Source organism: Oncorhynchus tshawytscha, linkage group LG03 (genome assembly GCF_018296145.1).
Source record: "Oncorhynchus tshawytscha isolate Ot180627B linkage group LG03, Otsh_v2.0, whole genome shotgun sequence".
Lineage (NCBI taxonomy): Eukaryota > Metazoa > Chordata > Actinopteri > Salmoniformes > Salmonidae > Oncorhynchus > Oncorhynchus tshawytscha.
The window spans coordinates 46379569-46407531 of record NC_056431.1 but is presented as its reverse complement, the minus strand read 5'-3'; the positions used below and the strand labels follow the sequence as shown (position 1 = coordinate 46407531).

Here is a 27963-nt window from a genome sequence, read left to right as displayed (position 1 = left end):
ACTGGTGTAGAATTTCCTAGTTCCGAATAGCACATGAAAGCGGCATAAAGTGAGAATCAGCCCCACAACAGCTGGGGATCATTTGCATGGTGCTGGGAGGGGCCTCCCGGTCCATTGGTGGAGTGGAAGAGATAATTAGTTAGGGGAATAGGTTTACAGGCACAGGGGGGAAAAACAGTTCATGAGCTGCATAGCACACCCGGTTCTTAGGGCGAGAGAAAAATTGTTTTGGCTACAGACACTGTTAGGGTGAATGTCTTAAGGTGAAATATTTGTTAAGAGGGAGGACCGACTACCTTTAAATGTTCTGCTAACCTGTTCTGAATAAGGGTTTATTCTTGGAGAGTGGAGTTAGAGAGAACAGGAAGGGGTTATTGGAAACCTGTTGCTGTGCAGCTGGTGAGTGCATGCTCCTTTTAAGGTCCTTTTTGAAAACGATTTAGTATGTCTTTTTTCTGCATGCTTTTAATGCAGTTAGGGTAGAATTTTCTCTTGCACCCTGGGCAAAGTTAGTACTGTCTGTTACTGCTCTTGACTCATGACAGGTTGTCATAGTAACAGACCTGATGAAGGCAGAGCTTCCTGAGTTTGTTTAGAGATATACTATACAGTGGCATAGTAGCTATTAACAACGCAGGAAATAATGAAGCAACTTGTTGATTAGTTGTTTACTTACACCAGCACCCTGCAACTGAGATTGTGAGGCTTGTTATAACCAGTAGGCTGTTTTAGCACCTCAACGTTGGTCAAAGTGTTACTGTGTCTCCTCACATAAGACACTTCTGTAAAGTTATAATTGAGGCAGACAGTGGAATGTAGCCTACAGAGTTATACATCTATGATGCAGTAGTCTGCATTTTATGAAAACTAAACACAAACAGCCTTTTCAGCTTATGTGACGGTGCAGCTGTGAATGACATCTGCCCTCATCGTGGCACTCAGTCAGCCAGTAGACACCTAACACGGACAATTTAGGTCAAAATTACTTCTGTGGTACACGAAGTTCAGAATTAATGCTTGGATTCTACTTGACGCCCTTGAGTCAAAAGGTTATAGTTATGACTTGACATTGGTTGGGTACTGCAAGACTCTCCAAGACACAGAAGGTAAGTTCTGAGACAAAATTATCTCCTGTAACCAGGTAGCCGGGGGGAGGGGGCTTGCACGTTGTGTAAGAGCCCCCACCCCCATCAAAGTTGCCCATCCCTGTAGAAGAAAGAAGAGGATTGCATGTGTTAACTTCATGCAGGAGAGAGGCAGCCATGATGATACCCATGAACAGACAGACAGGGATAGAGAGAGAGGGAGAGAGAGGGACAACGAGGGAGAGAGAGAGAGGGAGAGAGGGAGAGAGAGAGAGAGACACAAACAAACAGGTAAGTGCCTCTCCAAGCTCAGAGTTCATAGACTGATGATCTGTCTTAGTGTGAATAAATCTGACTTATTATATATGATCTCTGATTAAATGATAGCAGCTTAAGTTTAGACGGTGTTTTGCATGCGTTAACTTCATGCAGGAGATAGGCAGCTATGATTATATATTTTTTAAATAATTTTGTAGAGTGGAGATTGATTAATTTCAGTTTGACCGTTCATGCTTTTCTTATAAAAAATGTTTAACTGTGTATGTTGCTGGTTATTATTACATTATTACAACTGTATTATAAGTAGAACATATTATGTTAGAAACCACACATTATTTAGAGCAAAAGTAGTAACAACCTGAAATAGGGAAAGTGAGAAAAAAATGCTAGGAAATTATTCATACAGTAGCAGAGAAAGAGTACACAATGGTTGTTTAATTGAGTATATCCACATTAACATTCACACTGGTATTCAGCACAGTATGAATGGTCATGGCCCTAAGACTGATTGGACTGTACCAGAGTAAGTGACCCTGTGTAAGGCCCCCCTTAGTGTTCTAAATCTGTAAGTTAATATTTGTCTTTATCCTTTTCTCTAAAAAGTCACTCGTAATGAGCGTTAAAAACCTGAGCATTCACAGGGTTGGTGTGAGGAGGGCAGAAGAGGGGAGTGAGGAGAGTTATTCAGCTCTCCAGACTAAACTGTATATCTGACTGTTTGACTGCGATAAGGCTGTGCTCCATGCTTCCTCACAGCAGCACTTCCTCTGTCTGTTAGAAAGCTGTTGGGTCAGCATGCTGCAGATACAGGGAAGCAGAGGGAGGAGGGCTTTTGGACCATGTCTAAGGGAATGGGATAGTATAGACAGCCTCAGATGTTATTTTGTATTTGTTTGATTGTTTTAGAGGGTAGATCCACTTTAACGTTGCAGATAGATTGTGGATTCTATCAATGTAATTGTCTGCATCATTTCCAATCCCCCATATATTTTGCTTCTTTATTATTTTCCCCTAACCCTATCACCCCTCCACTAACTGGAGTAAACTAATGGACAACAAAATGTAGGCTTCAACTTCCAGCTTATACATACTATATACATTTTACAGACATGGTATGTATATTTTATATTAGTTATCTTTTTTTATCGTTTTTATTTGTTTTTAGTACCACCCTTCAGCTACCCTCAACCACACCCATTTATCCCTGAAAACCATCCACTTTTGATTTCTAATTTCCACATATTTTAACTGTGCTCTAATGTTTCACAGAAGTTCTGAACCTTTCTATTCTCATCATTTCTACAGATTGTAAATTAAAGATGACCATTTTTACTAAGAGTATTATTATACTGAACAAAAATATAAAAGCAACATTTAAAGTGTTGGTCCCATGTTTCATGAGCTGAAATAAAAAGATCCCAGAAATGTTCCATAAGCACAGAAAGCATATTTCTCTCAAATTCTGTGCACAAATGTGTTCACATCTGTTAGTGTTAGTGAGCATTTCTCATTTGCCAAGATAGTCAATCCACCTGACAGATGTGGTATGTCAAAAAGATGATTAAACAGCATGATCATTACACAGTTGCACCTTGTGCTAGGGACAATAAAAGGCCACTCTAAAATGTGCTGTTTTGTCACACAACACAATACTACAGATGTCTGATGTTTTGAGAGAGCGTGCAATTGGCATGCTGACTGCAGGAATGTCCACCAGAGCCGTTGCCAGATAATTCAATGTTAATTTCTCTACCGTAAGCCGTCTCCAACTTTGTTTTAGAGAATTTGGCAATACGTCCAACCGGCCTCACAACTGCAAACCACGTGTAACCACACCAGCCCACGACCTCCACATCCGGCTTCTTCACCTGTGGGATCATCTGACCGGCTCACTACACCGCTCGTGTCGCATGTGTGAGCGTTGCAAAATAAATTTAGAAATCTATATTATAGCAATATTCTGGAGATTATTTCATTTTCAAATAACTGAAAGTGAAAGGTTGTAATCTGAATAAAGGGAACAAGGCCATTTTTTAACACGGGGTTCGTCATTCTTACTAATCTGCTGGAAAACCATTTAGGACTTAAGTACAACTTTTGTATGACAGAATATTTTAGTAAGAGGTTCAATGCTTTAATATTTAGTCATTTCAGCCCTCCCTATTCATTATATAAATAGGCCCGTTTAATTTTGTCTGGTTTGCCGTTCTATAATTGGAAAAAAACACAATTTGCTTTGTCTAGGCAGGGCCATAAGTAGATAGGTAAACTGGGATATGATTAAATAATGAATCAGACTTGATTCTTGTTTTTACAGTTTGGAGTGAGATACTCAACAGGAATATGTCTCACATTGTATCTGTGTAGCAATAAAAGATGTGATCTACAGAACAGCAAGACCTAGTGAATGCAACAACGCAACAGGTGTGTGGGTTTGTCTTTGTTCATGTGTGCAAGCATTTGTGGTTGTGTGTGTGTACAGAACACGTTTCTTTGCACCTATACTAAACAGGCTAAGAGGGATTAGGATATTTACATACCATCTCCTCTTACTTCCTTTCACATAGAGATTTGATACTAGAGAGCTGAGTAACACCCCCACACTCCTACATCAGGATACACCTTTACCCTCTAATTTCTGTCTCTCTCTCTTTCTTCTTCTCTCTCTTTCCTTTTCTCTCTCTGGACATCCTGCCTAACACCCACTCTGCCCGGCATGTGGAACTCCACCGCTGTGGCCTTTAACACGACCCCTGACCAGGCGAAACCAGAAGCCATGACACAACCCATGCCAACCAGTAAGTATTCTCCAACTGTCCAGTCTGGTACCGTTGAACCACCACACAACTCTCTGCATGCCTGAGCAGCCTGGGCTGTGCCTTGCAGAACAGAAACATATTGTAGTGGCACCTTCTGCTCCACTACAGTATTTTACAGGAAGGGATAATGGTTTGGAGTATATGGGGTGGAGCCAGGGTGAAAGTACTAAAACAGATTCCTTCTCACTGTACTGTAACTCTCGAGACCCCCTATACTCCACACTGTTGTAAAGCACACAGCACCTGACCTTGTCTACCCCTGAGATTAAAAAAAAATGGAAGAGGCACAACATATATCGGACACCTGGTAGTCTAAGAGGCATTCTGAGTGATGCTTGTATTACTGGGTTTGGGCCAGGAGTGTTCCAATCAAGAAACCAAAACAAAATTAACAACAGCAAGCAGCGGTTTTATTTTACTCCTTGTGATCTTCCATTGTTGAGTTGGATTTCATAGTTTTTTAAATGTCTTTATTTCTTTAGACTCCACCTGTGTGTCCTGTCAAGAGCTGCCTTGTAAAGTGGCCAAACATTGACAGAGCAGGAAGAAAATTCTACAGTTGTTAGAATTTCTTTCAAAGCATTGACATTTAAATGTTTTACATTTGAGTCATTTAGCAGACACTCTTATCCAGAGCGACTGTTAGCTAGGTGAGACAACCACATATCTCAGTCATAGTAAGTACATTTTACTTAAATAAAGTAGATGTCAGAAAAGTGAAAGCATTTCCATACAGTTTCCATACATTATAGAACATTTATAGTTCCTGTAATTCTCTATATTTGCAATACATTTTCATTGCTATATGGAATATGGTGATGTGTGAAACTCACTCCTCAGCCTGAAGTGTCACCACTTGCTCTGAAAAACTGCTAGCTTGTCAAAGGGGCCGACAGGTAAGACGTCATGTGTACTATAAAGGCAGATCTCCTAGGTCTCAGTGTGAGCTGAATCGGGAGGAAGCGGTACTCGCTAAGCAAGTAGCGTGACGACCGTTACAAACACACAAAATAGCTCTTACACGTACACAAATATACTGAATGAGAGAAGATTACTGAGTAAAATGTTAGAATCAAGAAATGCAAATGATATTAATCTATTGAATACTGTACATTTTGAAATGTCCAGATGTTATAACGAGCAATATCTGAGGGTTTATATTTTTATCAGATCAATCAAAGTTCATAATTAAAATCGGATCTGAGCAACAACAACAAATAAATAGGCCTATACTTGAGCAAGTTTTGATATACAATACGATTTCATTTGGCGTGAAGAAAAACACAAACTCTCAGTCTTTGAGAGTTCATCATTGAATATGTACTGTATTGGCAGACAGGTGAAAAATATATACATTGTCACATACACCGAATAGGTAGAGTCAAATGTGTTGTTTTAGGTTGCCAGCTGCCATAAGCCAAAAATACATGCTGGAAGTGCATGGTCATGTATACAAACAATACCTAAGGCACATAAGTATGGGGGCGGGGGATTTAGTAAAAGTCAGGGCTACTCCAGCTATGCTATATTCACAGCTGTCATTGTGCGTGCTATCCATTGTGCATGCTAGGGTTGTCTGCTAGGGTCTGGGGGAGACGGAGCAGGCGGGCGATATGATAGCTGTGAATATAGATCTCCTCAGACACCGGGCCCTGGGCCTGACAGCGGGGAATGTGTTGCCAGAGTGGCAGCTAGACATCCACAGGATAAAAACAGTCATCTCTCACAACCAACCACTTTTACAGAGTTGTGGGATTTAACAAGGTGCAATCTTATCATGAGAAAAAGTATCCCCTCATTAGTGATACAGTGACAAACAGTTATTCTGTCTGGATATTAGAAGCAAATTGCTCAGGCTGGGTTGAAGTTATGAACATTTAATAGTTATATATATGTATATACTGTATATATATATATATATATATATATACTGTATATATATATATATATATATATATATATATATATATATATATATATATATATATATATATATATATATATATATATATATATATATTTATTCATCTCTGTGGGTTTCAGGATAAATTTATGGACCACAAAGTGAGGCTGTATGGAGAACACCACCACATGGGCCACAGGTTTAGTCAGTGTCTGTCTAGTCAGTGTGTAGATCAAATTTTATCTCTGTACATCTGTACTATCTGGAGCATTTAAGTTAATGACATAATAGCAAGTCTTATCACTCAATACATCTGTAGGCTACTATGAGAGAGACAGTTATGGGCCAAAGAAAGAGGCAGGCAAGCGCCTGCAGACATTACAAAGCTGTCTTTCAGGGCCTGATTGTTCCTTCTCCTATTTTCCGGTGATGCATTTTTAAACTCCATTTTCATAACGGAGGAGAGGCAGCAGCAAACATCATTCTATTCGGCTACTTCAGAAAATGACTAGTTCTCCAACCCATGCATAATAAGCTTTAGGAAGGGAGGGTAAAAATGTTCCTCTGCACAAGTCTGTGAATTTATTATTTCTCCTTGTAAGCATGACATTCCTTTCACTGAGCACACCTGAAAGCCTGAAAGCCGTAAAAGAATATTAGAGGGTTTTCGATTTAATTCGATATTGTGCAGTAACTACTGACAGGAATTAGGTTGAAGCAAAAAAGAGGTGATCACTTCGAGCTCCAATTATCTCAAAATAGGCGATGAAGACCCAATTTTAGAGACTGACTTGTCACTTTTTGATGAGGATAAGCTCCAATAACTCTGCTTTATGAGATATTAATGATTAAGCGAGCATAAAATTTGCCATCATGCTTGGCTGCTGATAACCCTAAAGTGCTAGGAGGGAAATGTGATTTTAATGTTAATTGACAATTACCTGTCACCATGCCTACAGGTTGAATCATTCCCTGCTTGTAGCACAAGACAATAACACTATGGGAGCCACAAAGTCCAGCATTTCGCTACACCTGCATTAACATCTGCTAAATACGTGTATGCGACCAATAAAATGTGATTTGATTTGAAGTAAAGTACGTGTGTGGCACTGTCATAGGAGTGCTTTGAGATCATCCTCACATTGTCATATGGTGGGACCAAAGATGGGTATACACCTGGGCTCATTCAGGTGCCTATGTCCTTCACCATACAACTGCAATACGACTGTAGTAAGCTTTGTGTTGTGTAGGACACATTTTGTTGGTGAGCTGAGGATAAATAAACAACTAGCAGAGTGTGAGTGATTCTAGGGTTCATGCATGTAAGGCTTTTAGTTGACAACTACATGACGCCACACACTGTCACGAATGCAAGATTCATTTAACCACACACTAAGGAGTATGTCAATGTGACTGTATGTATACAGATCTGTTAACATCCATTTGCTCATCAAGCACCAATTGTGGACCAGGCCACATTGAATAGGTCCATTAAATAGGTGTTGAAGAATAATGATCTGTTTTTCAACCAGCTGGCAGGGCTGTTCAAAAACACTGAGGCAGCAACCTGATGTTTGTTTGTATAAGCTGTTCTGGTGGCTGTCACTCAACGTGTTCTCATTAGCCTGCTACAGAAAAGAGGCCCTTCTCTATGTGTTATCAACTTTCACTGTGCTAGCTACCATGTTAACTTTCTGCAGCGTATAACTGCAACCTATGAATAATCAGACATGGAAATAGAGCTATTATTTTCCCACACACACTAACCCCCAGTGCCCCTATCTTAGTTCACAGAGACAAGCATGTAGCATCTCAGACACAGAGTCAGGAAAGGACACAGGATAAAGGAGATTCTCCATTTTTAGTATGAAAGCATATGTGTCAGAGGAGCTGAGAGGAGATGACAGTAGAGCTGACCTTGACTTGTCTGGGCTGCTGGAGTTGTGCATTCGTGAGAGGCTGTGCTTGTGAGGAGGCAGAGAAGGAGATTTCCCCTTCCTCTGCTCTCACTGTCAGGGTTTTTACTCTACTTTCAGACAGGTGGAAAGATTGATAGAGAGAGGGAGAGAAAGAAAAAAAGTGTGAGAGAGAAAGAGAGCATGCTTGACAGAGGAGGACACAGACAAATACAGAGAAGCAGAGAGTGACAGAAGGGAACGGTATGTGGCAGGTGGAGAGAAAGTGCAACAGAGATAGATTGAGCCTGGGATGGATGGAGTAGTTGGAGAAATCGATAAGAAATTAAAGGGAGAACTGGAGTAGAATTAAAGACGAGATGGGAACAGGAAATAATCCTTTCTGTTTTCTTGGAGCAGGATGTGTTGTATTTAGAACTGTAGGGGTTGGAGGTATTTTTCCAGGAGATGAGGTAGAAGAAGAGGAGGATGTGTTTCAAAACCAGTGTGGAAAGAGGGGAGAGACCCAATAACAATCCCAAACTGGCGTCTCTGTAGTGTGTTTATCTTACTCCCCCCAGAGTCTCCTCCCCTATCCACTTCATCCCTCAGCTCCATACTCCAGAGATAACAGGACAGATGTGCTGCCACAGCAGCAGCACCAACTACCTCACACTCTCCCTCTCTCCCTCACGCTGGTGCTATAGCTTCACACCAGGGAGAGACAATCAGGTGCCTGGCAGGGAGGCTCGATGCTGGTCCTGGAGGACAGCTGTCCAGTACGTTTTCCAATTCCCTTGGAGTGTCTGTCTTTCAGTTTCTGGAGACAGCAGAGGTGCTTAATTGATTCCACCCAGGGTAAAGGCTGAGAACTCTCAGATGTTTATAGCCCTCCCATACAGTGTAAATCTCAGTGCAGGAGTGTTACACACATATCTAAACTGAGAGAAAAGCAGGAGAAAATGGTACGGTAGCTCCAAAAAAGTTTCAGGCTCTAATATCCTCTGTCGTCAGTAACCACAGAAATGTTATGAGTAATATTTAAAAGTTGGTTCCGTTTTTGTAAAAAATGTATAGCATTTGCAATTAATCAAATTCCAAGTATTCGGGTGCAGGGTGCAGAGTTGAGATGCAGTTAATTAGGCCAAAACCATGGCAACAAACTTTCACTGCTTTTCTACAAAAGAGCAAAAGCCTTCGCCAGGCGCTGAACCTATCTGCCACGGTCTGGACTGTTCTGTTTATCTGTTTCTCCCTGATTCACTGGTCTCTCTGTGTGTAGCTACAGTAGTTAGCCCGGCAGAGAACAGACCTCTTTGTTTATCCCCATAGGCGGTAAGGCAAAGGGGAGCACAGGACAAGGCACCATCTGTCCCCAATAATCCTCAATCATGCCTGAAGCAAGTCATCTGATCCTGTCATAAGATTTCATAGCCATTAACAACCTGGCCCAGAATCTTCCGCTTTACCCGGTCAGCAATGGGACAACTGCTGTACCTTTTACACTACAAGGAAAGAAAGGAAGAAGAACAGAAATGGAAAGTAGTGTTCTACAGTTGCCAGTGCCATATGGTTGGAAGAGATAGGGTCTCCAAGCTATATTCCCAGCCAGATGTGACCCCCAAGGCCAACCTGGACTCAGTGGAAGACTTAACATAGTAAACGAAAATCCGGGACGCTCAAATTTGTATTTTGTTTTCTATGTTACGTCTAGTCTTCAGCTCACAAGTCCGGGCTGCCAAGGCTGCCAGCCAGTAAGAGGGATGGATTAGTTTGCTGCCTACCAGTGTCTTTCCAAGAAGAATGAGGAGAAGGCACAGGGAAGGGTGTTTGTCATCTCCTTCAGCCTGTCGTGTGAATATGTTTGCATTATGAAGTGGGGTTCGAAGTGGACTCAGGTTGACCGTAACTCTCTTGAGGATATCCCCCTGTTGAAGTCAATGTAACACAGATACCATTGTTCAGCTTTCATTAAAAACTGTTCCCAAACAATAACAATTCAGAAGGATAGACTAATTCATGGAAGGCAGGTTTACATACCATTATGGGCCTCCATGGTCTCAAACAAGTTCATGGACCCTAACTTTTCTTTGTTGTTTATATTTGCCTAAGATTGTATTCTGAAGTACAATGCAACCATTGGTTGTTCTCCAAAATAAAAAGTATGCTCATTATTGTTCATAAGCCACTCCAACGTAAATACAATTGCATTGCCATAATTCACAGGGGGAAAGATCTTTCTTCCTGCTGCCAGTAACCTTTAGCCTCCAATTATTTTCCCTCTGTGTGATTTTGTAATGATGAAGTGTGGTCCTGCTATTGAATCGGTACAGGGGAGCACTGAGGTAATTGAAAGGATCTGAGGGAAAGTGATTTCATTTCTCAAATAACAATCCCTGAGGCAGTCTCCAGCTGACAGTGTCTGATTAGGGCTAATAACTGTTTCAGCCAGGGGGCATATGTTAAGTTTGAAGTATTAGTAGCCTAAAGTTAAGATGACAACTGTTAGCATAGCTGGTGGACTGGTTAACTTTGGTCAGTCAGGTCAAGTGAGGCTTTCGCAACATGCTGGAATAGTGATCTGATCTGCCAGATGACATCATGTTTATTGAGGTGTCTATTTGTTGGATTTTGATGATTGACACACATTCAGGGCACCACCTCTTTCTCTAAAGGTGTGTGACTTTCTTAATCTATTCTGTCTGTATTCCTCATTTTGTGTTGTAGTAAAGTAAAGGAGAAAGGTTAAAAAAAACAGGGAGAGTGATGCTGCTACTATATGTGTCCAACACAATATTTCCAGTTTATTTCCCGAACCTTCACTAGGTAGGTCCTATGTCCTCAAACAGTTTTTCACAATTTGGCAGTAGACTCTTGGGCTATGTCCAGTCAACCAGCCATCTTAACCCTGTGAGACCCAAGCGTTTTTGCAACACTTAGAAAAATAACTCTAGCTAAGAATATTTGTTTCTCTATTTTTTTCTACAGAATCACTACATCATAGAGAAGACAGGAGCACACACAGCAAGAGATACTGGGTCTAAGGATATTAACTATGTAGTGTTCGACATGAGTTTACGACCTGTTGCATTTTTGCATTTCTGCACTTGGAGGTCTCACAGGGATAAAAGACAAACAGTGTTTCCCTTCCAGCTTAATTTTCCAATATGATCTCCCTGAAACATAATATTATTTCCCAGTCACTAAATAACTATATATGTGACCTGGTGACCAATGGGTCATTCACAATCTCCCACATGTCAACTCTCTCAATAATTCAGAATCCATTTTTGCCTCTGAAAGATGAAAACATTTCCTTCATGCAATTTTAAACTGACCTTGTGCTTGGTAAACACTATTTCTGCAAAGCTCCTCATTTATTTTTCTGAGCCATCGACTCCAGTTGAATTTGTTATCATTTTTCACTTTTTGTTTTGAAGTGAGATCGGACAGTGTCATCAAACAGGATGTGCAGAGGGCCAGCCCTGCTTCACCCAGTGACTCAGGAAACATGTGTCCACAATGTTAGATATAAATCTTTAACTGGTCACTCAGGCCACAGATTATAATTGGTTTGACAACCAGTGCTCGAAACCAAACACCCAAAGCCCAAACACCCAGTGTTACAGGTTCATGAATTATGACAAGACATTGTCGGACAAGGAGAATATATTACAAAATCATAACACTTTATTTATTTATTTGGAGTACTACAAGATATAATTCCAAGAAATTATACATTTTTGTATCCTTCTCACAACGATATGAAGTTACCATTGTGCTTCCCTGGAGGTTTGACCTAAAATATATGGTTATTCAATAGGTTGTAAGGTTCCTGGTAACAAGTCTCTGAGAGGGGATCTGGGGCGCACCCTAATCCATCGTTCTGACAGCTCTGGGCCCGACAAATAAGTGACACTGCAGGTGGGGGAGAAAGATAATTTGTTTTGTCTTCTTAATCAGAGCTGCGATATTGGATCCAATGTTCTATTGAGAGCCATCCTCATGGTGGCATGGTAAATTATAAGATGCCAATCTAGAGGCTTCCTCAACAGGTTAATTACTTTTAGAGTATTCCATGGCAGTCCGATGATAACATTGTCATCGATCATTCTAGTAGAACTTTGATTTTGCAACAGAACTTGCAGACAGAGACTAGGGAGTCTGAGAGGCTGAGTGTGAGAGAGATAGCGAGAGAAAAGCCTGAACACAGCCAGATACAGACAGAGGAAAGCAGAGTAAGAATGTGGGGAGAGGCAAGGAAAGATAAGGGAAAATGGAAAGTAATGCCAAATACTTGAGACACAGTGTAATGGTTCAGTGTAATGGTTCTGGGGCGTGGGTGGAAGGGATTGGAGGGGCCAAACATGTTTTATTACAGTACAGCCCACTGGATCACAAACAAGAGTTTGTGCTGAGGTGTGGCTGCCCTGTAGCCTCAGTCTAGAATCCCCAAACCTCTATTCCATCTTCTCCTTTCACTCTTCCTCTCCCTGTCTTTGTATATCATTCCAGTTGTTTTTCTCTAATTGTCTTTTTTCTCCTCTCCATTTGTCCCGGTTGCCTTCCCTCACGCCACACCCTTCAGACACCTGCTTCCTGCAAGTTGTTGGCCTCCTCACTCACTTGCTTCCTTCCCGAGCTGTGATTGAAATGTTGTCATTGAGAATTCTGGTCCCGGTTAGAGACTCTGTCAGAAAATGGATACGGGTTGTCAGGGTAGCAACGAGCAGCGAAGTAGCCATGGAAGGAAAGGGGAGAGGGATGATCATGGCACATGGGTAGGTCTGCGAGAACCAACTCTCCACATATTTAACTTGTTACAACACAACACATAACATTTGATAAACAACCTCGGGTTCCAAGAAGCGCTCCTTCAAGGACCAATTTTCTGATAGGATCTCTCGTACATTCATGCCTACAGCCAGAAGAAATATGCTTTCCACTTTTGATGGGGTGCCTGATAATAAAAAGTGTTCAACACTGAAAATACAGGTTTGTAAAGCCTGTCCAAGTTTAACACAAAATGGTGTCTGACAAGCTTAAAACTCCAACTCATATATATGATATATTGGGCTTTTACGGGGGCGACCCACTCAAGGCTACTTACAGGCCTGGTCGTCTTCTGTATACAGCATTTCACTCCACAAATTAGCTTTACGTAGTATCATTGGCAACAATTACAAGACCTCGGACTTAAACATATTTTACCTTAAACACAGACTGTGTATTACCTACGGTTTCTCAATAGGCCTAGATGAAGTGTACTGATAATTGTGTTTATTCAGTGGACCCTTTGGAGAAGATAACAGCTGACTGTTTTGTTTTGAAAATTGCATTCTGTATCTACGAGATGGATTTAGTTTTGTTTTGTACAGTCTGTATTGATTGAGATACCCAGCCAGATTTCATTAAATGAAACTTTGAAGCCATTTTTTTTGCTACCACACTCTCTCTCTCTCTCTCGGCCCATATGCGGTAGACAGCACTACTCTGATGATGACTTTGCTGTGTGTCTGTTTGTAAACACTTCATTGCAAGTTCATTATTGATGTTTCCATATTGCCAGATTGCACTGGCATTGCTTGCATTTCATCAAAGCATCTGACATTACTGCTGTTGAAGAGATTGCTCTATTGCCCTCCCAATCAACCCAGTCTAAAGTAGCAGAAGAAAGAAACTCATTAGAATGTGTTGATTAGTTATGCCTGGCAGGCCGTTCGCAAGTTATTCAAATGTGTGTCGTTCTGCTGCTTCGTCTCTCAGGCGGTCATTTACTTTCATTACCATCTCTGGAGATGATGATCAACCTGCATCACTGCTACAGAATGCACTAGATAGAACAACGCTGAGTAGTTTGGTGCCTATCTAGCCTAAATGGCTGCCATGCAACTTGAACTGTGTTTTGCAGGAGATCTCTAAACACACAAGGGCATGCTTTCTGCTAATACTGAACATACAGTTCATCAGTAAAGATACCGTCTAATGTAAGTGTTTATCCTAGAGCTGAGTAACTAGCATTCACAGTGATAAATGGCAGTATAAAGAAAATATGAAGTGGAGGTTCCCATTAGATATCTGTTTTTACCTAATGAACTCATAGAGGCTGGTCAAACCTCTAAGATTAATAATTTAAAATGGTATGTCTGCATGGTTTAAGAGCTGATAAGATGCCTCCCTCCCCAGCCTCCCACCGCTACCCAATCCTTTCCTCCATATTCTTATCACAACGTGACTTGGAGGTCAGTGCATGAGTAGAGTACAGTATGTGAGGGAAATATTAGTCTGGAACATGGAAGAGAAAAGGCAGCTTTGGCCAGCTCAAACAAAGTAGCCATTTTGATTAGCGAAGCACGATTGTTTTCTCAGACAGCAATGTGCATGTAGCCAAGAAAATATGGTAAGACTGGATTGCAGTCCATTTTACATACCCATACATACCTGTACATACCCATACATACCCGTACATTCTGCCTTCTATATAGTCTATCAGGGAGTTGCACACTTGGACTTAATGGAAGCAGTAAGCTCAGGCTTTCAGTTCCTCAGAATGGCTATGAGCTACTGACTCAAGTGACGAAATCAAAGCAATTCTTCAGTCAGCCAATTATTGCCCTTTCATTGAATAGTCCATTTAGATACTATTTTTGTTGTACAGCACCATACCAGTCTTACTCTGACAGTGCTCTTACTGGAGGGGATAAATAAGAAATATGTTTTCTCCTTTAAGTTGATGTGACGAGGAAAATGATTGAGAAAGCCAAAGTTTTTTTTTTGTACCCGCAGTGTGTGGGAGAGGCAGTGTTCAGAACACATGTATATGAATATTAGACCAACGTTTTTTGAAAGTTATAAAGTCAAATATGTTTGGAGCCCAGGCAGGGAGTTTGAGGTGAATGAAAGATACGAGAGACAAACCCTGCATATTAAAACTCTTCTGCAAGGATAAAGTTCCCTTGGTCGGCAAATTGAAATATTTGACATTTTACTCAGGAGTGTTATCTTAATGCATTCTAAGACCCTGACGTTGGGAGAAAGTTCATTGTTCATTTATGGAGGCCTTGCAGTCTCAAGACCAGATGAGTAGGTTTTTGATGTGATTGGTTATGATTTCTCCTGGTTGCTTACGTAACATATACCTAAGAATAGTGTTGCTAATGGTTGGTGCTTAGCTCATCCACAAACACAAATGCTGTACATTGAACATGCTTGTGCATCATTTTCTCGACTTGCAGTATATGTATTTAGAAAATTCAGTACACAGTATATAAGGGGGAAATAAATAAAGGGAACTGCAATATTATCATGTTTATCCAAGACACAACCACTCCACCTGCCAGAACTCCAAAGATGTGCATTTCATTTTAAAGGACACTAAGTATTTAGATTTTTCAGACAGCTGCATGAGCAGCTCTCAGCATGTTAAATAATACAAGACGAGCGTCCTTCTCTGTGGAACATTACCGAAAGGGGAAGAGCAGAGAGAGATGGGGGAAGAGAGAGGTATTTATCCAGTCATTTAGTGGATGTTTTCACCCTCAGTTAGGCACAGGCAGCGGGCCACAGCTGAGCTGTTTGCTGACGGAAATCAGGAGTCAGCCATATCCACCAGACAACGACAGGTGGGAAATACAGTTGAGAAACCGCCCTTGCAGCCCATCGATATTAAAAAAGTTTGAAATCCTCTGAGGTGAAACTGTGCTTTGAACACCGTCTGTTCAATCCTTGAAATTCGAAGGCTGTATTGAAGAGTTGGCAGTTTTTTTGCAGTGCTATCAAAATTCATATCTAGCATCTACTTATTTGACAATGAATTTTTATGTTAGTCTCCCAATCTCCCATGTTGTTTGATAGGCTCTGCTTCTCAGACTGAGATGGAGATTATTCTCAAGCCCCTTCTGCCACTTCATAATTGGAGAAGCATTGGTTCAACAAGCTAAATGATCCCAAAAAGTTGTGGGATTACAAATTGAACAGCAACTCACCAACAAGTACAAGTCAGTAACAACACCACAACTGTTGATTTGATTTGAGACATAATTGTGTTGCGACAGTATGGGTGGCCTCAAGTGACCGCTGCCAAAAAACCAAGAGTGTTATTGTCATGGTCGCTAGCATTTGCATTCACCTCTCAAGACTTATCACAACTCCATTAATGACATCCCCTATGCCAGCTGGCCCAGAGAGGGAACCAGGAAATTGACTGTCCAACTGCAATACCTCTATACTGAAAACTACTTTAGAGCACCAACTCTGCACTACGTGATAACATTTTCATTAAGATTGTCCATGCAGTCTGATAGTGTGAGAAGCAAGATGCCAGCTTTTCTAACATTTAAATGGATATTATTTACTTTTCCTTACGATGGCCACTAAATTGGACAGCCATTTAGGGACCAAGAGCCACTAGAGCTAGATGCGGCCAGGCTTTAGCATATATTTATTTCCTGAGAATATCATATCAGCACAGTGTCAGCCACAGATCTGCAGGGTGGAATTAATTTGGCTTCCAGTTCCCCCTTCCTTCCTACAGGGAGACACTTACCAGGCCTGCTTCACAGCCGGCTTTGGGCAAGATTAACGCCACTTCTGGGAATGCGATGAAAGCAGTGTCTCGTTCCCGGGGCAAACTCTTCTGCGGATGTGTCGGCGAACGAAGTGAAAGAAGGAGGTGATGCACGTTGGCTAATGCTCTGTGGCATCCAATACTCACCACCCTCCTCACGCCTTTGCCTGCCTGTCGGCCTCTTTGGCTTCTGGTGACGGGAAGAGAAATCTGCACTTGGATGTGGCTTAGTGGTCCCCATCGGGGGCAGTGCAGATGTCCCACTCTCCATGTCGCGGCAGCGAACGGATCTTGCTAACGAGGCTAACGAGGAGACACCTCCGGGCGAGACAGGCCCCCCGTGTTTGCTTGGCAAATTTATCAGGGATTTGAGCTCTCTCCACAGCTCTCAGATCTTGGCTGGCCTGATTAAGTGTAGACCATATAAAGAAATTAAACTTAACCCGTTCCCCTACCCTGAATTATGGATGGATATATTTTTGCTTTAAAAAAGGATAGGATAGGCTGCCTCCCTCTGAATTTCACCATGCATCTTAGTAGCAGCTTAAACTATTGACCTGCTTGCTGCCTCATGTGATGTTGAATCTTGCCTTAAGCAAAGTTGCTATTTTTTTCCAGCAGGGTTTCCTTGCAAGTATTTGAAATGATGCATGCACTTGAAAGAGTGCAGTTCCGTTACAAAATATTGAGAAACAATTTCTACCTACACTTTATAAGAAGTATAACAGTTATACCTGTTGTGTAATTATGTAAAACATATTGTTTCAGCGACTATTCATATATAGTAAGACTGTGAGGTGAAAAATGTATTATGATTATACATTTCTGGAGTGAAAGTGTATCTTCCACTGTATTCTATAACCAAACACGGCTTGCTTTCTTTGTATATTCACAGGTCTGAGTGAAACAGCAGACATGATAACCCCTGTTGGTGAGTTTATGTTTCGATAAAGTATCTTAAGTTTCTACAATCTGAATAATGTTATGCATTCCGAAATCCAATCTAGATTTTTACAAGGGAATGAGATTGCATAGAGGTATCCTGTCTTCTATCTGATAAACAGCGATAATACACCACACTAAAGAATGGTTATATTTAGATAAGACAAAATACATGCAGCTCGGCAGCAGACACAGGGTGTTTCTCAATATGCATAAAACCGTGCTCCACACTCTCATGCTCCGTGTGCATTCTCCGAGGACGTTCTCTTGAGTATGTTCTTTTGAGGACAAGAGTGTGGAGAACACATAAAACATTACATTTGAGAAGTCCTTGCACTCCCCCTACTGTATTACCTGACGCTGCATCTCCCCATTCACTGAACAGTCTTCCAACCAGGACAATGGCAACAATAGAGGCAAAACAAGATATACACAAAGCAAACGTTTTACTTCATAATTGTCAGATATACTGTATGTGAATCGTAGTAATCCAGCTAGTTAAACAGGCAACAATAGCCTAAAACGAATGTTATGCAAGGTAGATGTACATTGTCCATGTGTAGCTAGCTTGTCATCGAGTGTTTAAGAGGCGAAGTCAGGTTGCAGGAGAGTTGAGTGATGTAAACAGGCACACTTTATTTAGTTCCAAAACGAGAGCACTACATAAATAACATGCGCTCAAAACACGGAACATAACAAAAGTAAAGCGGGTAAATAAAACCCCAACATAACATGAAACAATTACACACAAAACATGATGGGAAACAGAGGGTTAAATACAAGTAGATTGATTGGGGAAATGAAAACCAGGTGTGTATGGAAACAAGACAAGACAAATGCATACATGAAAAATGGAGCGGTGATGGCTAGAAAGCCGGTGACGTCGATCGCCGAACGCCGCCTGAACAAGGAGAGGAGCCGACTTCGGTGGAAGTCGTGACAGTACCCCCCTTTGACGCGCGGCTCCAGCGGCGTGCTGACACCGGCCTCGAGGATGACCCGGAGGACAAGGTGCAGGGATATCCGGCCGGCGATGGTGAAACTCCCGCAGCAGTTCAGGATCCAAAACATCTGCAACCGGAACCCATCACCTCTCCTCCGGCCCGTACCCCTCCCACTCCATGAGGTACTTTAGCCGCCCCGCCTGACGCCTCGAATCCAGGATGGAAAGAACAATGTACGCTGGAGCCCCCTCGATGTCCAAAGGGGGCAGAGGGACCTCCCCCACCTCAGATTCCTGGAGAGGACCAGCCACCACCGGCCTGAGACACATGGAAAGAGGGGTTAATACGATAATCAGAGGGAAGCTGTAATCTATAACATACCTTGTTCACCCACCTCAGGACTTTAACCTTTCGCTCGACAACATGCCGCTGAAAAGGCATCGTGCGAAATTCACAAATATTTTTAAGAAATATGTAACCTTCCCACATTAACATGTCCAATACAGGAAATGAAAGATAAACATCTTGATAATCTACCCATCGTGTCCGATTTCAAAAATGCTTTACAGCTAAAGCACAACATATGATTATGTTAGGTCAAAGCCAAGTCGAAAAAACAGCCATTTTTCCAGCCAAAGATAGGAGTCACAAAAAGCAGAAATATAGATAAAATGAATCACTAACCTTTGATGATCTTCATCCGATGACACTCATAGGACATCATGTTACACAAAACATGTATGTTTTGTTCGATAATGTGCATATTTATATCCAAAAATCTCAGTTTACATTGGCGCCTTACGTGCAGTGATGTTTTGATTCCAAAACATCGGGGATTTTGCAGAAATACTCAAAATAAACATTGATAAAAGATACAATTGTTATTCACATAATTAAAGATGGACTTCTCCTTAATGCAACCGCTGCGTCAGATTTCAAAAGATTTTACGGAAAAAGCATAATCTGAGAACGGCGCTCAGAGCCCAAAACAGCCAGAGGAATATCCTCCATTTTGGAATCAACAAGGTTAGAAACAACACCATAAATATTCACTTACCTTTGATGATCTTCTTCAGAAGGCACTCCCAGGAATCCCAGTTCGACAATAAATTACTGATTTGTTCCATAAAGTTCCATCATTTATGTCCAAATAGCCAGTCGAAAAGTTCCGTTACAGTCCTTTAGAAACATGTCAAACGATGTATGGAATCAATATTTAGGATGTTTTAACATTAAACATCAATAATGTTCCAACCAAAGAATTCCTTTGTCTTCAGGAAAGCACTGGAATGAGAAGTAACTCTGTCGGGAGCGCGCGTCATGAGACCAAGGCTCTCTGCTAGACCACTGACTCAGAGGTCTCATGAGCCACTCCTTTATAGTAGAATCCTCAAACCAGTTTCTAAAGACGGTTGACATCTAGTGGAAGCCCTAGGAAGAGCAACCTCATCCAATCTCAATGTGTAATCGGTAGGCCAAGCTTTGAAAAACTACAAACCTCAGATGCCCCACGTCCTGGTTGGATTTTTCTCAGGTTTTCGCCTGCCATATGAGTTCTGTTATACTCACAGACATCATTCAAACAGTTTTAGAAACGTCAGAGTGTTTTCTATCCAATACTAACAATAATATGCATATATTAGCATCTGGAACAGAGTAGGAGGCAGTTCACTCTGGGCAAGCTATTCATCCAAAAGTGAAAATGCTGCCCCCTATCCCAAAAAGGTTAAATGGCCCCATAAACCGCGGACCCATCTTCCGGCAGGGCTGGCGGAGGGGCAGGTTATGGGTCGCGAGCCAGACCTGGTCCCCTGGTGCGAACACCACGGTGACGGTCCGCGCTGGCTTTCTGGCGACGCGCGGCTCGCTGGAGATGGACACAGGCGGTCTCCCATATCTCCTCTGTGCGCCTAAACCAGTCGTCCACCGCAGGAGTCTCGGTCTGACCCTGATGCCATGGTGCCAGAACCAGCTGGTACCCCCAATACTCACTGAAAGGGGGAGAGGTTAGTGGAGGAGTGGCGAAGCGAGTTCTGTGCCATCGCAGCCCAGGGCACAAACGCTGCCCACTCCCCCGGCCGGTCCTGGCAATAGGACCGCAGAAACCTGCCCACATCCTGGTTGACTCTCTCTACCTGCCCGTTACTCTCGGGGTGAAAACCTGAGGTGAGGCTAATCGAGACCCCCAGACGTTCCATACACGCCTTCCAAACTCTCGACGTGAACTGGGGACCCCGATCCGACACTATATCCTCAGGCACCCCGTAGTGCCGGAAGACGTGTGTAAACAGGGCCTCCGCAGTCTGTAGGGCCGTAGGAAGACCAGGCAGAGGGAGGAGACGACAGGACTTAGAAAAACGATCCACAACGACCAGGATTGTGGTATTTCCCTGTGAGGGAGGAAGATCCGTTAGGAAATCCACTGACAGATGTGACCAAGGTCGTTGTGGAACGGGTAAGGGATGTAACTTACCTCTGGGCAGGGGTCTCAGAGCCTTACACTGGGCACACACCGAGCAGGAGGAGACATAAACCCTCACGTCCTTAGCCAAAGTGGGCCAACCGGTACTTCCCAGTCAGACAGCGCACCATCCGACTGATCCCCGGATGACCAGAGGAGGGAGAAGTGTGGGCCCAAGAGATCAACTGGTCATGGAAAGCAGACAGAAAGTACATACGCCCAATGGGACACTGGAGGGGAGCGGGCTCTGTACGCAACGCCTGCTCAATGTCCGCATCCAGATCCCACAAGACCGGCGCTAACAAGACAAGACAAATGGATATATGAAAAATGGAGCAGTGATGGCTAGAAAACCGGTGACGTCGATCGCTGAACGCCGCCCGAATAAGGAGAGGAGCCGACTTCGGCGGAAGTCGTGACATAGCTACCAATTCTTCATGGCTAGCTTGCTAATCGGTAGGCCCTATTGAGTTACCCATTCACTGAACCTTCTTCCAGGCAGGACAATGGCAAGAGACGAAACAAGATATACACAAAGCAAACATTTTACTTCATAACTATCAATTAGCTATATGTGAATCGTAATAATGTAGCTAACCAGATAGTTTAACAGGTAAAATAATCTAAAATAAATGTGATGCAAGGTAGATGTAAATTCTTTGTGGGTAGCTAGCTAACAATTCTTTGTGACTTTCTGGCTAGCTAGCAATAGTAGCTAGCCAATTAGCCCTATTGACTTAGTACGGGCTTGCGATCTACAGTACGTAGGCAGGTAAACATGCCAAAATTAACACAGCATGTATTTACTAACATATCAAGATAAAATATTGTAGTCAGGCAATATATGAGATGTGAATAGATAACATTTCATTCCGAAGTCGGAGTGTATTTTCTCTCACTTCAGCTCAAGTAATGGGCGCACTTGACTTCAATAAATGTTGCGTCATTTTTTACATGGTTGCGTCATTATTTCTTTGCATACTTTCCTTTGAAGATTGCATCGATGCATGCTTCAAAATATTTACAAACAGAGTACGCATTCGAGAAGTGCCCTCCGTGCTCCGTTTCACATACTTTGAGTTGGACACATACTCCGATCCTCCCGTGCTCCAATTTGCATGCTTGGAGCACGGTAGTATGCATTTTGAGAAACACCCACAGTCTCATAACGGAGTATGTGTTGCTTTGGTCAGGTCTAACTGAGGGAGAAGAGAAGGTCTGTGAGTCTGCATCTAAAATAGCCAATCATATTTGGATCAAGATTGAATGACTTATGGATTTCATATGCATATTGAGGCCCCCAGAACAGGCAAGCATTCGTCAAAGTCCATAGGCCTAAAGTTGAGGTGTTTTACACAATTCAAATCTTGATTTAGTACACAGTAACTGAATGAGCCACGCATCCTGGACACTGTCCCATCCCAGCTGCTTCACTTCACTACTCTGTTCCCACAACTACACACTGAGGATCTGTTGTTGAATTTCCCTCCCTCTGTCCCAAATGAGAAGGCTCTGTTAGGGCTTTTTAATTGCTGAGAATGTGTCCACATCATAAACAATGCATTGAGATGAGGATCTAATGAGTGGGCGAACACCAAGATGTGTTTCGGGTGATTAGGCATTAATGAGGCTGCCTTTTAATTGCGCACTTTGGGGTCTCCATTAACTAATCACCATTTTGTTCTTCCTTTCTTTCTTCCTTCTTTAAGCTATAGCGCTTTCTCATGCTTGCAGGGATCGATCTCCTTTTTGGATTTAACGTTGTGTTTTTATAAATGACACGGTTTCGGCTATGACTGACTGACTCTGTGACTCTGTCCTTCAGAGAAAGTCAAGTCAAGATGGGCAGATGTTGCATGTGCAATAATTCATGATTACCTTTAATCACTTTCTTTAATGAGAGTTTTGTCCCCCGGTGACGGATACAAAGTACCTCTCTGCACACACACACACACACACACCAGGGAGACAGCTGTCTATAAAAACAAACCTTTATGAAACATTTACATTTGTTAAAATAACAAAGTAAAGCCTGGGGAAACTAAATATTAATGTGGTTCAAGATACATGGGATAAATGGAAGGTAAAATAATTGCTCTTACAGCATTATAACTACACACTGTACTTTAGCCATCTATGTAACTTATGTGAACCTACACTACCGTTCAAACGTTTGGGGTCACTTAGAAATGTCCTTGTTTTTGAAAGAAGAGCACAATTTTTGTCCATTAAAATAACATCTAATTGATCAGAAATACAGTGTAGATGTTGTTAATGTTGTAAATGACTATTGTAGCTGGAAACGGCTGATTGTTTTTGTAATATCTACATAAAACACCAGTCTCAACGTCAACAGTGAAGAGGCGACTCTGGGATGGTGGCCTTCTAGGCAGAGTTGAAAAGAAAAAGCCATATCTCAGACTGGCCAATAAAAAGAAAAGATTAAGATTGGCAAAAGAACACAGACACTGGACAGAGGAACTCTCATCCCGGAGTCGCCTCTTCACTGTTGAGGTTGAGACTGGTGTTTTGCGGGTACTATTTAATGAAGCTACCAGTTGATGACTTGTGAGGCGTCTGTTTCTCAAACTAGACACTCTAATGTACTTGTCCTCTTGCTCAGTTGTGCACCGGGGGCCTCCCACTCCTCTTTCTATTCTGGTTAGAGCCAGTTTGCTCTGTTCTGTGAAGGAAGTAGTACACAGCATTGTATGAGATCTTCAGTTTCTTGGCAATTTCTCGCATGGAATAGCCTTCATTTCTCAGAACATGAATAGACTGATGCGTTTCAGAAGAAAGGTCTTTGTATCTGGCCATTTTGAGCCTGTAATCGAACTCACAAATGCTGATGCTCCAGATATTCAACTAGTTTAAAGAAGGCCAGTTGTATTGCTTCTTTAAGCAGGACAACAGTTTTCATCTGTGCTAACATAATTGCAAAAGGGTTTTCTAATGATCGATTAGCCTAAAATGATCGACTTGGATTAGATAACACAACATGCCATTGGAACACAGGAGTGATGGTTGCTGATAATGGGCCTCTGTGTGCCTACGTAAAAATCTGCCGTTTCCAGCCTCAATAGTAATTTACAACATTACAACGTCTACACTGTATTTCTGATCAATTTGATGTTATTTTAATCTACAAAATATGTGCTTTTCTTTCAATAACAAGGATATGTCTAAGTGACCACAAACTTTTGAACAGTAGTGTATATGAGCACATCTGAAATCCCTTTCCTTTTGCCTCGTTAGTTCGCGACGTGGATGATGGATACTTTGATGCCATACTAGGAGGTGAGTTATAATAGGGTTCTTCTCATGCCCAGAACACTCAAAGGGTTTTCATCAGCTTTGCTTCCCCCTGCAAACCTTATCCAAGTCAATATGGCTGATGGATTTGATGCTGGAGGCAGACATCCTCCTTAGTTTAACGATGCAACACAAAGACATCGCTTTCCCCTTCTTTCAAAGCAGCAGTCTGCTAAATGTTTCGGAACAGAGCTATTTAAAGCTAATTTCTGGAGTCAGCCAACCAACGGGACAAATTTTACATGTAATGCCTTTGCTATTTTTATGGCACAAAATACTGTCCTTGTCTCCCAGCAGCTGTAACAGACCACAAAATATGCATTTAAAAAACACTTTGTCCTTCTTCTGCCAGTAATGTGTTCAAACTAGAATCTAGCGTGAAACTGACTTTTTATTATCAAGAGACTGGCATTTCACAAAATAGACAATTAAGTTGCAAAACATCTTCACGTGTTGTGATTTTTGGCCCAAGACAGATTTTTCAAACTTAACAGGTCACTGTAGGACAATGTGTCTCTACTACCACATTACCACTACCATTCACTGTTGGCAAACCATCACAATGACCTTTGATTGAAATATTGTCCTTTGAAAATAACAGAGAAACCGTTGTTTAGGCCTGTACTTGTCTCTGAACACCACATTATTGAGCAAACTCTTGTTTTGTACTGCACTCTGTTGGCAGATTGAAGCTTGATAAGTATTTGGAGATGCATATCCCTTTTGGTTTTGAGTTGGCGTTTACCAACCATCAGGGAATGGTCATCTTTCTGATCCACATACAGTCCAATGACTTTGCCCATTCAAAGATCAATGACACTTCAATGTCGAAGTCCTGCCTGTGCAGAATCGCGGGCTATTGTGAAAAGCATCCCTCATTGTATTTTGTCATTGTGATAGTGAATTGTCATTGTGAGACCAAAGTCCTTTCTGTAACACCCTCATCTATCTCCATTTGCAGCTGTCATTGCTGCTGTGGTCCTGGTGCTTCTTTGCTTGGCAGTGGTAGTGATTCGCTACATGTACCGGCACAAAGGCACCTACCACACCAATGAGGCCAAGGGCACCGAGTTTGCCGAAACAGCGGATGCGGCACTTCGAGGCGACCCGGCTCTGCAGGATGCCATGGACGAGAGCAAGAAGGAGTACTTCATCTGATCTCAGGAGCGGCACCCCCTGCTGTTTACAATGAACTTGGTCTGCCAAAATAAGTGTATTTTGGGGTTGGAGGATAGAAAAGCTTGGAGAGGGGGTGAAAATCGCCTCGTCATACTGAGGCTCAGAGTGACTGTTCAGACAATCTACCAAAGAAACATCAGATGCATCTTACAATAATATCAATTCAGTATTCTTCCCCCTATCTGTTTCTCTCTCCAATATATTTGGCATATCACCAAGCATATATACTTTTCAAAACACTGACTTTGCTATTAGGAGGCTATATTTTTGTTATGCAGAAGTGGGGAACAGTGAGGAAAAACGCTTCTTATGAGGATCTAAGGCACCCATAGACACCTCTGCCTTCTGTGGAAAAAGCAAGAGTATTCTTAGAACACAGAGTTGTAAGTAATGGACCCTTCTCAAAAATGTCTATGATGAAACTCAAGGAAGTGAATGGATGTAGAATTTCTCTACAAGCTCACAAAACGAACTCTATTTTCTAATGGTATTGAACCCAAAGCAAAATCAATTTTGTAATGAAGAAACCTCTCAATAAATAGTAGGAGGAAAAGATGGAACAAATTATGTCGAAGGAAGCGACTTTTACTGTACGAAATGAGTCACCAATGGGCCCTTACCAAAATCCTGAATATGTCTGGTTGCTCCCGGAATTACTTTTCAAGAACTTTTGTTTGGATTGTGATTGTCAATTTGTGAGTGTTCAAGGGAATGCCTTTAGCAATGGTTAATAACTAGTTAATTACAGATCCAAAGAGATAAAGTGAGAGCTGAACAACCTAAAACTGCAGGAAGACCTTGCCGGATGAGGTTAGTTGTGAATACCAAAGTGATGCTCTGTCTTAGACAGGGAGGATCAGGGTTCAAACAGGTTCCTAATGACATTTTCTCACTAGTAGCCGAAAATCAATTCCAAGTATATTGACATGCTATTTGGATAGCCACAGAAAACCAAACATATTGTGGTCTTCCCATCCTGATTTGGGCTTAATAAATTACACTAACTAAAAGTATTGTGCGGTTTGTGTCCATAACATTTTTAGCATGAACATTATAGACCTGACATTTTTTGGATTGATGCAGAAATCAATGATGACTTTGTGAGCACCAGAGGTTCCTGTATAAATGTCTAAGGGTGGATAAGTGTTGTGATCTGGTCAAGGCCGTAACCACTATTTGTGGGTCTATTTCTTGGAACACTGTAATGATGCTTTTTAAATTGCCTTGCTAAGGAAAAATATTGAAGTACAACTCACTCAGCTGTAACTGCACTGCCTCAGTAAAACGATAACTGCAATCATTGGATATTGTTTGTGATGTTCCGCCAGGATGATACTATACAAAAATGAGAACACCCAAGGATTTTTTTTTTGTCAATTAATTTTATTGTGGTGGAAATGGCAACTGAACCCCCCCCATGCTCCAAATCTCATTTCAATTCCCCAAACCCTTTTTCTCTTCTCTGCTGGCTTTGATTAAATGTGAACTTTTCTTTGTCTCCATGATTGCCAAGTTCAAAAAGAATAGAAAGGACCGTTTTCTTGATTCAAAAAAGAAGGTTTGTTAGAAGGGACAATGCAAGATGGCTCCTCTGCAAATTATGCTTTGATAACTAGTGCTGATGCAAACAAGTATAAGACACATACGCAGCAATGTAATTATTCACTCTCCTGAGGGCGGACACTTTTTTTTTTAGATCACACCTTAAATGTAGTGTAAGACAATTGCTACCAAAATGTATTTAATCTCTGCTGAAGATAACGAAATTCTCTCCAGCTTGTAATTTCCTAACACAAGATAAAAATGAGAAGACTTGTAGTAAGAGGATGCATGGCTATGCCAAGGCATAGCACTTAACAGAAGCTGTTCCAGAACTGAAGATACCTTGATCCCGGGATTGTGCATCATTTGTTTGCTTTTGGCCCTCTTTGCAATAGTGCATGTCATTGACTTTCACTATTAGTGTATTTCATACATTAATAGCAGCTTTCAAACTGATAGCTCTCTGTAACTACAGTTCATTTTTGTTTTTTCATTCTTAACTGACAGGAGACCACTGACATTGAGAAACAGAGAGGAAAGATCTGAGCTAGCCTTAGCGGCAGTAAGAAATACAACTTTACTCTCTGTTTCTTTTGCACTGTGGGATTACCAGATTCAAGTGGCAGGAATTTACTCTTTACGTCCCCTTCACCTTGAATGTTTTCTTAACTGTTGAATTATGCATGTTCACGCATTATTTTGAAGCACAAATGTTTTATTTATTTCCACGAGGTAAATCCAACTAAAAGCAAATAAAAGGCATTCTAAGTCAACTGTACTATTTCCAAGTTTTCGAAAATGACATATATAAATGTATTATTAAGTGAAAAGTGCTGCTCGGGTTCAGAAGTATTTTCCACGACTCGTGAGCCGTGACTGGTCTTCCAGATCAATAGACAGCCGAGTGTAGTCATAGCTAGTCTGTTTGTCAAGAACTCTGATGAGCCCACTATCAAAACACTGCTGTGAAACTTATCAAGCATGGCTCCCCTTGCAGAGAAGATTTAGTTCTGAACGGTAAACAAGCTGAGAAACG

At 41.7% G+C, this 27963-nt stretch overlaps 1 protein-coding gene across 7 annotated transcripts; it reads left to right on the top strand.

Annotated features, from left to right (window-relative positions):
- Window positions 1–123: 123 nt before the first annotated feature.
- Window positions 124–27700, top strand: LOC112237379 (glycophorin-C). 7 transcript variants are annotated; one of them, XM_042318156.1, is made up of 7 exons: window positions 124–399; window positions 3145–3278; window positions 3682–3788; window positions 4126–4162; window positions 17443–17478; window positions 24150–24191; window positions 25168–27700. In XM_042318156.1, the coding sequence occupies exons 4-7, from the start codon at window positions 4141–4143 to the stop codon at window positions 25362–25364; spliced, it is 297 nt and encodes a 98-aa protein (XP_042174090.1). In that variant the 5' UTR covers window positions 124–399; window positions 3145–3278; window positions 3682–3788; window positions 4126–4140; the 3' UTR covers window positions 25365–27700. The 7 variants fall into 7 exon arrangements, with proteins under 7 accessions (XP_042174090.1, XP_024261777.1, XP_042174101.1 ...); XM_024406009.2 differs by lacking the exon at window positions 3145–3278 and adding an exon at window positions 891–1106; XM_042318167.1 differs by lacking the exon at window positions 3145–3278 and adding an exon at window positions 891–1376.
- Window positions 27701–27963: the final 263 nt, after the last annotated feature.